This window comes from Arvicanthis niloticus, chromosome 5 (genome assembly GCF_011762505.2).
Source record: "Arvicanthis niloticus isolate mArvNil1 chromosome 5, mArvNil1.pat.X, whole genome shotgun sequence".
NCBI classification, from domain to species: domain Eukaryota; kingdom Metazoa; phylum Chordata; class Mammalia; order Rodentia; family Muridae; genus Arvicanthis; species Arvicanthis niloticus.
The window spans coordinates 6,935,839-6,949,556 of NC_047662.1; the positions used below are offsets into that span (position 1 = coordinate 6,935,839).

General features: G+C 45.7%; 1 protein-coding gene across 3 annotated transcripts in view; it reads left to right on the forward strand.

Annotated features, from left to right (window-relative positions):
* Ube4b (ubiquitination factor E4B) overlaps nt 1-13,718 on the forward strand; it is a 91,628-nt gene that overhangs the window by 45,482 nt on the left and 32,428 nt on the right. For all 3 annotated transcript variants that reach the window (XM_034501875.2, XM_076933728.1, XM_076933727.1), the window contains 8 exons: nt 771-912; nt 2,201-2,301; nt 4,802-4,916; nt 7,997-8,080; nt 11,284-11,340; nt 12,055-12,171; nt 12,256-12,354; nt 13,109-13,222. In XM_034501875.2, the coding sequence (XP_034357766.1) occupies nt 771-912; nt 2,201-2,301; nt 4,802-4,916; nt 7,997-8,080; nt 11,284-11,340; nt 12,055-12,171; nt 12,256-12,354; nt 13,109-13,222 (829 nt within the window). The remainder of the gene's footprint in view (nt 1-770; nt 913-2,200; nt 2,302-4,801; nt 4,917-7,996; nt 8,081-11,283; nt 11,341-12,054; nt 12,172-12,255; nt 12,355-13,108; nt 13,223-13,718) is intronic.

Below are 13,718 nucleotides of genomic sequence, written 5' to 3' on the forward strand. Positions count from 1 at the left end.
TTGGAGAAGCTTCTTTGTTCAGTATCCTTGGACCTCACCATTGTGATGCTTGGCCTTTGTCTGGGAATAGTTATTACAAGTAGTAGCAGGGCTCCACACCGCCCCCTGCAGGTGTGGTGGAGGTTCTGGTTGCAGGTAACAGGCTCAGACCACACCTTGAGTCAGCTTACTCTTTGTGCAAGATTTTTGTTTATTTGGTTTTCACGGATCTTCTTTTCCTTGTTCACTGAAATTTTTGAAAATTCAATAACAAAAAACATTCATTTCTCCTTCCGATATGGCATTCTCTGGCCTGTTGTGATGCTGACTGAAGTCTCTTCAGATCTGTGTAGATATCCTGAGGATGAGAGTGGTACCCTAGTAGTCACTTAGAGTGTCTCTCCTGAAGTGAAGAGACCAAAGCTTTGTCTGGCCACGCGTGTCTGCCTGAGTGATGCCACTCCTTTTGACTCATGAACCTTTGGGTGACTCCAGCTGCTCAACACTCAACAGCAGTTTCTGGTCCTTCTGATTTGTAAGTTGGCATCCCCAGAGAGGCCAGGCCCCCCTGACAGGCTAGAACATGTTTACCAGACATCATTGGTTGGCCTGGGAGCAGACAAAGCAGCAGTGAGCTGCAGTGTGGCTGCATGGGGGTTTGTGCTTCACCGTGGTCGCAGGCTCCTAATTGGCTTTCTGCTGCAGAGTGGCCAGCTGTGCTCTAGAAAGCTGTGCTCTGGAAGTGGTCCTGAAGAGGAAAGTATTGTCAATGTGTTTTCTCTTCTCCAAAGTTTGGGAGCCTCTGGTGGAGCAAGTAACTGGGATTCGTACAGTGACCATTTCACCATTGAAACCTGCAAAGAGACAGACATGCTGAACTACCTCATTGAGTGCTTTGACCGAGTTGGAATAGAGGAAAAAAAAGCACCAAAGGTACTGTGAATTTACCAAAACGAAAGCCAACCTTGCTTATGTGAGTGCTGATCCCTGCCTGCCCAGGAACGGCTGTTAGGTACCGTGCGCGAGCAGCTTAGGCCCTGTCTGTGAGAACGTAATCCAGTCCTGTAGAACTCACATCTCCATGTAGATGTTATGCCAGAACTGCACTGTGAGCCGGAGCCCCTTGGCTCAGGAGTCTCCTCCTCTGTCTGCCCATGTTGTCCATGGTCCTGATAATTGCTGATTGTGTCCGTTTTCTAATGCTAGGACAGAATGTACAGGAAACCCAAAGCAAGGAAGGTGTATTATGCTCACAGATATTTAAATCCATCGTCACATGAGTCCATTGTTTCTGGGATATGGTGAGCATCTTTGTAGACAGGTGTGGTACAGCTAAATTGATGTTGTCATGGTAACCAAGAAGCAAAGGAAAACAGTGGAAGAGTCCTGGAATGAGCTTGCTAGACTGCACAGTCACACTCTGATTGACCTGCTTCCTTTCATGAGGCCTTATCTGCCGACTCCACTGTATCGTTAGTCAGTGCATTGCTGAAACTAGAGCCAAGCCCTGGTGACCCTTCACCCCTCAAAAAATGCCCATCAGCTAGGGACCAAGCCTATAACAGAAGAAGCCCTCTGGGGACATATTTATATTGAAAATATAATGCCAGGTGCCTGAGATAATTATTATGTAGACATCTGATATCACAGAGCACCTATGCTATGGATTTCAGGAACTGTTACAGTCCATGTGCTTACCCAGTGAGTCCCCGCAGCCCTCATGAGTGAGACACTCTGCAGAGGTGAAGCCGCAGTTGGACAAGCTGCAGGACCATGCTAAGCCAAGGAAGTCGCATTCCCCAACCCCTCTTTGAGACAGGGTCTTACAGTGTAGCCCTGGCTGGTCTTGAACTCACAGAGATCCACTTGGATCTGGCAGCTGGGATGGAGGCATGCACAACCATGTACAGTACCTTCTTCTATCTCATTCCCTATCTCATTCACATTTCATGGTCTAATTCCAGTCTGACATTAGAAACTGTTGTTCTTAATCTCAGCAAAAGCAAAGCAATGCTAGGTGTAGGGGTGTACCCTGGGAGTCTGGGACAGGAGGATTGCTATAAATGGAAATCCACCTGGGCTACTATACGAAAGACTGCCTCAGTGCACTTGCCTTACTCTGCTCATTAGCGCCCAGGGCAAGGGAAGCAGGCCATTTTGTGGCATGACTCTCCTCCTGACCTTTTCGGTTCTTTATGATGACTGTTATCTCTCTTCTCAGATGTGCAGCCAGCCAGCAGTCAGCCAGCTTCTGAGTAACATCCGCTCGCAGTGCATCTCCCACACCGCGCTAGTACTACAAGGGTCCCTTACACAGCCCAGGTATGATGGCACTTTCGTTGCTGTGCTCCTCAGGTAGGTAGGAAGAGCCAGCTCTCAGTACCTATCAGGTGCCAGTTGTTGTACACCAAGCTGATAACTCTGAGTCTTGCATTGTGGCTGTGTCTCAGTTCTAGAGTACTGGCTACTCTTGCCAGGGATTTGGGTGGGTTCAGTTCCTAGCATCCACATGGTGGGGCATAGTATCTGTAACCCCAGTTTCAAGAGATCTGATACCCTCTTCTGGCCTCTTTGGGCACTGTATACATGTGGTGTGATATAGACACATTATTTAGGAGTAGAGGCCCATTTCCTCCTATTGAAAACTATGGAACTAAAATGTTTTCTTCATCTTCTAAGTAGTACAGAACATTTTTAAAAAGAAGTTATTTATATTTTAAGTGTTCTCTGTACTTTGAAATATGTAGAACCAAGACAGAATATTGATAATTTAATTTAAAACCTAGCGTTTGGACGTAGTAGCTGTTGTTGACAAAATAACCACATTTCCTGTATTTCTGCATTGATTATCTGTTACTAGGTATTAGAGAACAGTCGGGGAGGCCGGGGGACAGAACAGGTGAGAAGGCACATACGAGGTAGGAGGGTCACCACCAGTACAAGGCCAGTCTGGCCTATTATATATATAGTAAGTTGCAGGCCAGCCTGGGTTTTGTAGTGAGACCTTGTCTCATAAAAACAAGATAAAACAAAGCACAGTAAAAGGGAAAATATTTGGAATAATTTTTTATAATTTGTCTGTTTCAGAAATTTTTGTATAGCTTTTTTTTTTCCCCAGTGGTGGAGGGGTGGCACACCCCTTTCATGCTAGCACTTGGGAGGCAGAGGCAGGTGAACTCTATGAGTTTAAGGTCAGCTTAGTTTACAGGGTGAGTTCCAGGACAATCCAGGGCCACCCAAAGAAACCCTGTCTCAAAAAACACAAACAAGACAATACAGAATTTTATTTATGTGTATGGGTATTTTTCTGCTTGTATGTTTGTGTATCCCGTGCATGCCTGGTGGCCATAGATGCCAGAAGAGGGCACTGGATCCCCTGCAACTGGAGTTAGCAATGATTGCCTCCATGTCGGTGCTGGGAATTGAACCCAGGTCCTTTGGAAGAGCCATCAGTGCTCTTACCTACTGACGTCACCTTTCTCCATTCCTATATTTCATGTCTGTCGTGTAAAAAATAGCTAAAGAAACAATGGAAAAAAATGGATTTTTAAAATTTTGGTTATTGCCTATACTATAATGATACGCTTTTTAATTTTTTTCAAAATGAAAGAAAATTAGGCTATATAGCACCACATGTCTGTAATCCCAGAACTGGGGACAACGAGGTGGGATTGCATGCTGGTGTTAGTTTGAACTTTCTTGGGCTCCATAGTAAAGCCTTGTCTTTAAAATCCAACTAACTAAGCTGGATGTAATGGCGCATGCCTTTAATCTCAGCACTTGGAAGGTAGAGGCAGGTAATCTCTGAGTGCAAAGCCATCCTGATCTACACAGTGAGTTCCAGGACAGCCAGGGCTACCCAAAAAACCTTGGCCTTTTTTAAAATTGTTGTTGTTGGTTTGGTTTTTTTGTTTGTTTGTTTGCTTACTTGCTTGCTTGCTTGTTTTTTTGAGACAGGGTTTCATTGTGTGGCTCTTGCTGTCCTGACTATGTAGAAGCAGGCTGGACTCAAACTTAGAGATCCACTTGCCTGTTTTCTGAGTGCTGAGATTAAAGGCATGTGACACTGCTGCTGATGCCACCAATTGAGAAACCTTACCAAACCAAACAACAACAAAATCCCCACAAAACCAAGTAACAGAAAAAGAAAAAGAATTTTAAAGAGATTATGGCTAATTTTTTCTCCTCAATGTAGATGAGATATAAATAAATAAACGAGGATTATTTTTTATTTAACAAAGTTAGATTCACTTATGTGTGTGGGCATTCTGCGTGTGTGTGTGTGTGTGTGTGTGTGTGTGTGTGTGTGTGTGTGCGTGTGCGTGTGCGTGTGCGTGTGCATACCATGTGCTTGTGGTGTGCTTAGAGGTTAGAAAGACATGATGGATCTCCTGGAACTGGAGTTACCAACAGTTGTGAGCCACCACAACGGTGCTGGGTATCAAATCAAACAGGTCCTCTGCCAGAGCAGCCAGTGCTCTTAACCATTGAGCTGTCCTCTGGTCCCATAATTGGTTTTTAATGCATCGTTTATCTCCATTGCTGAGGATCCTGCCTGGGGCTTTGCGTATGCTGAACAAGTGCCCTGTCACTGAAGTGCCTCCCAGCCCTAATGCTTCATTCAGAAAGACTTGTTGTCTTTGCAGTTTCCACTGACGTCTCCTTTAAAAGGCCAGATGTCACCAGTGTCAGAAAGGTCATCCTTTGCCTAAGTAATGGTTGTGCAGCACGTTTGGTAGGTTTGTGTTCACACGTCGGGCGGCCTCTGTGGCCTAGCATTCACATGCTCCTGTCATAGCCCCTGCTTTTTCTGCACCTGCAGGTCCTTGCAACAGCCATCCTTCCTTGTGCCGTACATGCTCTGCAGGAATCTCCCATACGGCTTCATTCAAGAGCTGGTGAGGACCACTCACCAGGATGAAGAGGTGTTCAAGCAGGTATACTCCAGCTTTTAGCTAAGTGCCTCTCTGCTGTCTAGATACACCATGTCATGGGGTAGGGGACAAACTCATGAAGCCACCCTTCCCATGAAGTTAGTGGGGCTGCAGGCTGCAGAGATAGATACCTTCTTGAGTGATACAGCCACTGCTGAGGTCCCCATGCCCCTATGAAAAACCTCTCTCCATGCTTCTGTGAGCAGCCACTAAGTAAACTCATTGGGTCATCAGGAGGGAGGGAAGAAGGGAGGGAGTGGGTCAGGGCCTGAAAGTAGCCAAGTGACTAGTTAGGAGGATAAATGGAATAGAAGGAGACGCCGACATGTAATAGGGTGAGGGTGACAAATAGACATTTATGTGCATGTATGACAAGGCCATCATGAGGGCTAGAGAGATGGCTCAACAGTTAGGAGCACTGGCTGCTCTGCTAGAGGTCTGGAGTTCAATTTCCAGCAACCACATGGTGGCTCACAACCATCTGTAATGGGGTCTGATGCCCTCTTCTGGTGTGTCTGAAGACAGCTACAGTGTACTCATATACATAAAGTAAATAAATCTTTAAAAAAAAAAAAAAAGGCCATCATAAAATCCATACATAAGTAATATGCTAAAAAGGAAATAAATAAGAAGGTGGTGTGGGCAGCGAGCATCTCTTCCCACATCTCGCCGTGGCTTTTGTCAGGTGGCAGTGTGCCTTCACTTTGTTTTCTATCTAGTATACTCATAACTCTTAAGACCTTTAAATTCTTAAATATTTGTAAAAGCACAGCCCAGGCCACATGAAGTATAGTGACGCCTTTAATTGCAGCACTCGCCATTCAGAGGCAGGTAGATCTCTTAGTTTGAAACCAGCCTGGTGTGTATGGTTAAGTTCCAGGCTAGCCAAGCCTAAATAGTGAGACCTTATCTCAGTGGGGGGAGAGAAAGACAGAAGGATGGATGGACACAATAATTCAATAATCAAGAGGAAAATTCTCTGTAAAGCTGCTCTCTCTCTCTGAAGTTGGTTAACCTCGATCTTGAGTGGTCTTGCGGACACATAGGACAATAAGGTAGCACCCTGAGCTCCTCATCTTTAGGCAAATACGTAAACTCCCATGGGAAAAAGTCAGTGTCTCAGGAGGGTTAAGTGAAACAGCCTTTGGGTGTGATGACCATTAATTAGAATAATTTTCTTTTTTCATACAAGTCAGCAAAGAAGAACCCAGAGTAATTTTAAAATCAGGCCAAAATCAACTGAAGGGACATTTATGCATATTTTATTGATAAACTTATGCAGAGGCTATAGTGACCTTCAGTGGCTTTGTAAAGGCATGAACTCAGTGGCAGCTGATAGCACAGACATGTCTCCGAGTCACAGAAAGCTGGTGTTCTCTCAGGGTAGCGGACTTGAATGCTGTTGTCTTTCCTGAGTTGGAGTTTTCTTTGGAGAGAATGCTTAAGGAAAGGCACCCGCTGACCCCGGACCACATCTTAGCTTTTATCTAACGTGTGCACCAAATATGACTTGGCTAAGTCCTCCCCTGGAATTTCCACTTCCTTTAATGTTGAGTGGCGTTTCCAAATGAACAAACAGAACTAAATAGCAACTTAATGTAAGGGCCAAAGATTAGTAGTTAGTTGAAGCTGTTATCTGCACTGGGAGGTTCTTATTCAAATAAAAGAATTACTTGCAATATGCAGGTCACAAAAATAATATGATGCCTAGGCAGGCAAGCTGTCTCTGTACATGTGCTTGCTTCACAAGCCTGATGACCTGAGTTCCTGAACCCACAAGGGAGGGAGAGTACCAATGCCTGAAAATTTCTCCCCATCTCCACATTTATGTCTGCACATACCTACTTATACAACACGTTTTATGAACACAGTAAGACTAAATTTAAACAATAGAAACCTTGATGATAAAAAGCATTTTATGCTTATTCATATTTTGCCTGTTTATTATCAATTAAGCTCTTACTTACACAAGAGGATAGCTCTTCTAAAAAGACTAAAGTATAAAGTATTTCTTAAAACATCTCTGAAGATTGTTCTGATGGACAGTTAACAGCATTTATCTGTGTGATTCTAGAACTTTGTTTTGCCTTCTTGATTGCAGTTCTGTCATCTGCCCCCATGCTGAGTGTTACTCCCCATTTTCAAATTGCTTACGAAAGCACAAATTACACCCACCCTGACTACTTGAGTTACAGAAACCAGAATGAGCTCTTCCAGCGCTGTTCGGCTGCCTCACTGTGCTCCACAGGCGTGCGCTGGCTTTCCATCCCGTGCCTTCTCTTGTGCAAAAGTTCCCGGAGACGGGATGAGCTTTGTGGCCTGAGGGATGGTGCAGGTTTCTAGTGGATTTATTCTATGCGCCCTTTACAGCTGTGGTTCATGTTGCCAGCTGCTGTGTATGCTTTCCCTTCGATGTTGTTAGTCTTAGATGCAAGCCCACTCCTAACTGTGTGGCTCAGTGAGAAGGCACTGTGAAGTTTGAAGGTGAGCTGTACTTAGCAGCGGGACTTGCACACTCAACAGATCAGTGCCAGCCTTGTGCGTCTGCCTGCCCTTCAATTTCCTGGTCAGGTGACTATATTAGCAAGACATTCTTACTAAAAGTGTAGTTTTCAGTTTGAACATTCACCAGCTGTCTCCTTGCTCTCAGTTGAATGCAACAGAGGTTGGTGGACTTGAGGAGAAAGTGGAACACTTAATGTAATTTCCATACGGTGGGGTGGTGCTGAGGTGTGCAGCTGGCGGAAGCGCAGCAGGGGACTCCTCACAACCCATAGCAACCCTGTCTGCGCTGGCTGCTGTTGGTGTCAGTGTACCCTGCCGGATGTGTGCCCTACCAGAGTGCTGGTGGTTATCAGCATCCTTTCCGTCAGAGTTTAGCTCCTGTACTTAAAGGTTAGTCGTCCTGATGGACCAGTCTGGCACCAAAGAATTGTAGAAGTTTTTATATGCATGGGGAAAAACGGTTTGTCTTGGGAGCAGGGGAGAGTACGAGTGTGTGGGCCTACAGATTGATGGTTGTCTGACGAGACTACATGCTGACTTTTCCTCATACCTAATGTTTGTGTTTCTCTTTCTTACAGATCTTTATCCCCATTTTACAAGGCCTGGCGCTTGCTGCCAAAGAGTGCTCCTTGGATAGCGACTACTTTAAGTACCCCCTCATGGTAAAAGTTTAATTCTTCTGCTTTAATTGATAGATAAGTACCCCTCGTGGTAAAAGCTTGTTCCTTTTCTTTATCAGATCTGTGTTTAACCTTGTTTTCTTTCTTTCTTTCTTTCTTTCTTTCTTTCTTTCTTTTCTTTTCTTTTTTTTTTTTTTTCTGAGACATAGTCTCATGTCTGCCAGGCTGAAGATGACCCTTAGCTCATGACCCCGCCCACTCCTCACAAGTGCTGAGATTATAGGTGTAGATCACTCTTGCTTACAGATGTAAAACTTGAGACCCTGCTGTAGGTCAGACACAGTGTGGTTGTGTCCTGAGCCGCCTGAGTGTATTGGCAGCCTTCTATACTCCCACTGCCTAAACAGCACCTCGTGAGGCACTATGGGAATGTGCTTTGCCATTCTGGGTAGCCGGCACAAAGGATGATTTCAGAACAACAAGCACACTACTTGGGATTTTAAAAATCAAGCAATAAGGAGGGTGGTGAAGACAGCTATCTCTTGAGTTACCATAGGCTTTGCTGTGTAAACCTGACAGCTGGGACCCATGTAAGGGTGAAGGAGAGACCTGACATACATGCTGTGCTCCCCTACCCCATAGACGCATGCACATACACACGCACACACATACACACAAAGTCATAATAAATGGGAAGCAACATCAGATTGGGGCTGGCAAGATAGCTCAGCAGTCAAGACTGTTTGATGTTCTTCTACATGACTGGAGTTTGGTTTGCAGAACAGCCAGAAGGAGTTACCCTCTTCTGGCCTACACAAATGCCTGCGCTCAGAAGGCATATACACATGTACACACAAATAAAAATAAAATCAGTCTTTTAAAAAAAATCCCCCAACCAGATCATTTTAATATCTCCCCGTGTAGCCCAGGCTGCATGTAATCATGTAATCATGTAATCATGAACTTCCATCATTCTCCTGAGTGCTAAGGTTACTGCTGGTGCTGCCATGCCCAGCTGGGACAAAATCGTTTTTATTGGGCCAGAGAGATGGCCCAGCATGTTAAAACACTTGCCAACCCTGTGACCTGATTTTGCTTCCTGGGAATCAACATTAAAAGCCAGGTGTGCTCGCTCCTCTCTGTAGTCACGGCGTATCTGGGGTAAGATAAGAGGCTGTACAGGACAGTTGGCTGCCAGCTTGTGGGCTAGCTAGCTTGGAGCAGCAAAGCACAGTAGTAGAAAAAGGAGATTCTAGCCCCACGTTGGGGCGGCCAAAAAAATGTTGAGGCCCGGGCTGACCCACGTTTGGGTGGCCACTGTATCCCGGCCCAAGCCGCTCCGGTCCGAGGGTCGGGGTTCAGCAAGAACGAGAGTGAGGACGGACTCGAAGAATGTAGACCAGACAGAGTGTGATTCAATCCCATTTATTCTTCAGTCTAAGTCCTAAGTCTTGAGTTCCTAGTGCCTAGTTCCTAGTCCCTAGTACCTCCAAGTTCCAAGTTACTTCTTCCAAGTTCTCTTCCAAGTGCCTGCTACCTGTCTTCTCTCTGCTTTGTCTGGTCCTCTCCTCTGTGTCTCCCTAATGTCTGATATGTCTCATTCTGATCTGTCTCTGTCTTTTATATGTCTCACTTCTAAGCCACGCCTTTTGGTCACATGCCCTTAGGCATGTATTAATCATGCCCTTAGGTCTTGTCTCTAAATCTTATCTCTAAATTACACTCTTAAGTCACACACCTTTAATCTCACACACCTTTAATCTCAAGGCCTCTAAACCAAGATGTGCTCAGCTGTTGTAGGCTATTGTAATCCAAGTCTCATGTCAGGGTATATGGCTCAAGATGGCTGCAAAGCTGATAGCCGCTTTCTGCTAAAAGTTGGCCCCCAACATATAGTGAGTTCCAGACAAGCCTGTGCTTCATGGTGAGCCCCACCCCCACCCCCCCCACAAACACCCACAGTAGATAAATAAAACAGTTGAGCATGTTTCTGGGGCTGTTCCTTATAAACTGTGGCTGAGAGCAGGAAGTGGACCCCGCTGTTTCTTCGGCGGGGATGCTCTTCCTCACTGTCCTGAGAAGCTCCCTCGGCCAGGGCTGCTGCACTTTGGTCCTCATCTGGTTTAGTTTAGTGTCTCAGTGAAGAGAATGATGACAGGATCCACAAAATGCCCTTGGTGGAAGACAGACCATCCTGTGTGGGATAACATGATAACCTGTTAGTACAGGGACCGTGGGGGCGGGGGGGGACTGTTGGAGCTAGCTCAGAAATAACTTGATGAGTGGTGGATTGATAATTGGCAGACTCTGGTTTGTCCTATGCTATGATCTCCAGAGGGTTGTTTCTTATGCTGGTGCTACTGGGCAAATGGCAGCCCCAGTACTTAAGGGGTTAAGGCTCAAGGAGAACTGAGAGTTCTGGGCCAGCCTGGGCAACATAGCAAAGCCTTACGTGACAGAGAACACACATATGCACAAGTGCAAACACCCGACACCTCACACACATGCAAGCACACTCCGCCCCACACCCCACAATGACAATAGCAGCAACCATAAATCACAACAACGTCGTAAGCAACCAGCCTCAGGTTTTTTCCTCAGTTGTGGACAGTTTGTTGCCTGGTGTTTGGTGTTGAGATTGTTTCCAGCTTTCCCTGGATATTAATGTGATATCCTACACTCGTCCAGGAGAACTTACATCCCTGACTTCAGCGAGCCTGTCCACAGGCTCAGTGGCTGTTAGGTCGCTTCTTGGGTCCAGAGTGAAGCCCTGGGTGGTGCCGGCGGGTATTAGCACACATAGGCTGTTTAATGGATTTTGTGCTGTGAAATGATATAAATGAAACCTCAGTCTTAAGAACCAAGTGCACACGTTTGGAAGGCTGTTGACAGGCCAGCACAGCGCTTTGTCTGCAGGTGAGGTGTGAGCGAGCACCCGCCGCCTGTGCGCTGTTCTCCTTGTCCAAGTTGTTGCTGTTTCCTGTCTGTTTGGTTTTGTCGTTCTTTGCTTACTTTTTGTTTTTGTTGTTTTGCAGTTCACAAGTATGCATGCATGTATAAGTAGGAAAACCGTTGTAGTTCACAAGTATGTATGCATGTATAAGTAGGAAAACCGTTGAGGCTGATGGCATCACAGGGAGCTTCGTCGCATTTGTAGTGGAAATGAAAGCTGTCCCTTGCTGTCACACTTGGCACAGGATGAGACAAAAAAACATGACAGTGATTCTTTCCTTTCTTGTTTCTAGGCACTGGGTGAACTCTGTGAAACCAAGTTTGGGAAGACACACCCTATGTGCAATTTGGTAAGTGCCTGCCTGGTGAGTCTGTACATGGCCTCTGTAAACAGGCCAGTTTGAATGTCGTGTCGGCTAAAGAGAAAGACATTTGTATGTGGGCGGGGGTGCTCTCCTCTCTTACGTTGCTATTATATAGTGTATTCTACAATAAAGTCTGGTTTTTCTGGGGTGCGGGTAAGCGAAGAGCAAGTGCCTTGGGACAGTGAATAGAGCCTTTGAGTAGCATCAGAATGGATCTTTTAAATGTCACTGACCTATTTCAGAGAGTTAATGGTTTGAGGAGAGTCCTCGTTGTCAGTAGTGTGCCCTGTGCTATATCATACTGGTATAGTAGTGTGACCTTGCTGAAGTAACATATGCCCACTCACTGTCCTGTCAGTGTCCTTACTCAGATGGCCTACACAGACAGCACATGAGAGTAGGCAGACCTGAGGGAAAGAGGGTCTTAATGGGAGGGAGACGGTGATAAGATAGGACAGTGGGATAGAAAGACTTCAGACTGCGCACTCAATTGTGAAAGGCTAAATAAAAGTTTAAACATATATCTTATAAAAATATGGATGTTGGAGAGTACCCTCTATCTGAGGTCAGAAATATTACAAGGAACCCAACTTGCTTGTGCCTTGTGTTTTCTGGTGCTGGGTGGCTAGAGCCACTTCTGTCGCTGATTGTTGTGTCAGGTAGCTCAGCAGCTGAGTGGCCCCTCTGTGTTGTGTCTAGGTTGCCTCTTTACCCCTGTGGTTGCCGAAATCCTTAAGCCCTGGTTCTGGGCGGGAGCTGCAGAGACTTTCCTACCTAGGGGCCTTTTTCAGCTTCTCAGTCTTCGCGGAGGATGATGTAAGTACACCCCGGGCAGCTGCTCAGCTCATCCTGATGCTCACTGTGCTCTTTCTGATTGCATGAATCCCTTTTTTCTTTTAGGCAAAGGTGGTTGAGAAATACTTCTCAGGGCCTGCCATTACCCTGGAGAACACCCGCGTGGTCAGCCAGTCACTACAGCATTACCTGGAGCTGGGACGGGTAGGTGTTGAGAGGAGAGAGAGCGCCTCCCTAGGGAAGAAGGGCCTGTCCCTTAAGTCTAAGGATCCCAGGTCACTCGTGTCATAGAAGTCAGACAATTTAAAAACAAGGCTTTCCATCTAGACCCTACGCCCAAGGCTTTTAGCACTTGTTGCTGCTGCTGCTTCATGCCAGTCAGAGTGTCTCCCAGTGACTGAAACCTAGCTATGCCACTTTTCAGGGAGTGTCATGCCCAAGTGAAAGAAACTTTACGTATGCTCTATGAGGTAGGCCGTCCAACGAGATTCTTTTCAATGTGATTTCCCAGTGAGTTAATCAATGGTTCTGCCTTTATGACAAAGTTCAGCGAAACGTTGAAGGAGCAGACTTTGTAGAGGGACAGAGCAGACTGAGCTGGGGCTCCTGTGTCTGGTGGCCATGCTCTCTCCAGCTTACTATACCTCCCGTTCTAAACTGGAAAAGTATCGAGGCCACACTGGTCAAGCGAGGGAGAAGATACAAAGGCTGTTTTGTTTTTGTTTTTTGTTTTTTAAAACAACTTTTTATTAGTTTCAACATCTAGCAAAGGCTATTTATTAACACTGACTACTCAACACCCTTCCTATTGAAGGCGCGCATACACACACTTCTATTTGTTGATTGTACTTGAGTTCCCTACAAGGAGTGGACATGGGAGAGGAATTTGGGATCGGGAGGCTCTTCTTAAAGTTAAAAAGAAATCAATTGTTTTTTTTTTATTTTGAAAATAATTTAGCAAGAACTTTTCAAGATTCTACATAGTATTTTGTTAAACGGCGAAACCCGTGAAGCGGCTCTCAGTTACATGGCGGCCATTGTCAATGCCAATATGAAGAAAGCCCAGATGCAGGTAGGAGTCCCCAAGTCCTTTCAGTTACTCATTAAACCTGTTTCTCCAGTGCAGACTTGACTTAGCACCTCCCACACTGGGTTCTGGGAGTCAGAAAGGCAGCACAGAATGAGACAGGCAAGCACCCTGCTCAAGGTATTGGGCAGGGGGTGGACATGCAAGCATAAGCATCCAGACAGTAGTAGTTGGTGGTGGAAGTGTGAAGGATGCAGGAGGACTTGTAGAGTGCCATACTTTGATCAGGTAGCAGAGCAGCCTTTTATTAAAAGCGCTGGTCATTGCAAGACTGAGAGAAGAGCCCTCTTGGTGATAGCATGTTAGCTTCGAAATGAGCCAGCTTTATTGCAAGTCACAGGCCTTTGTGATGGGGGACATGGGCAGGTAACAAAAGAAACCATGCTTTTGAGTCTGGCCAGGGTTTACCAATGAGGACTGTAGTAGAATCCATAGAAGAAGGCATGTGTCAGCCATGAAATGAAAGAGAGTAGGGTTGGAA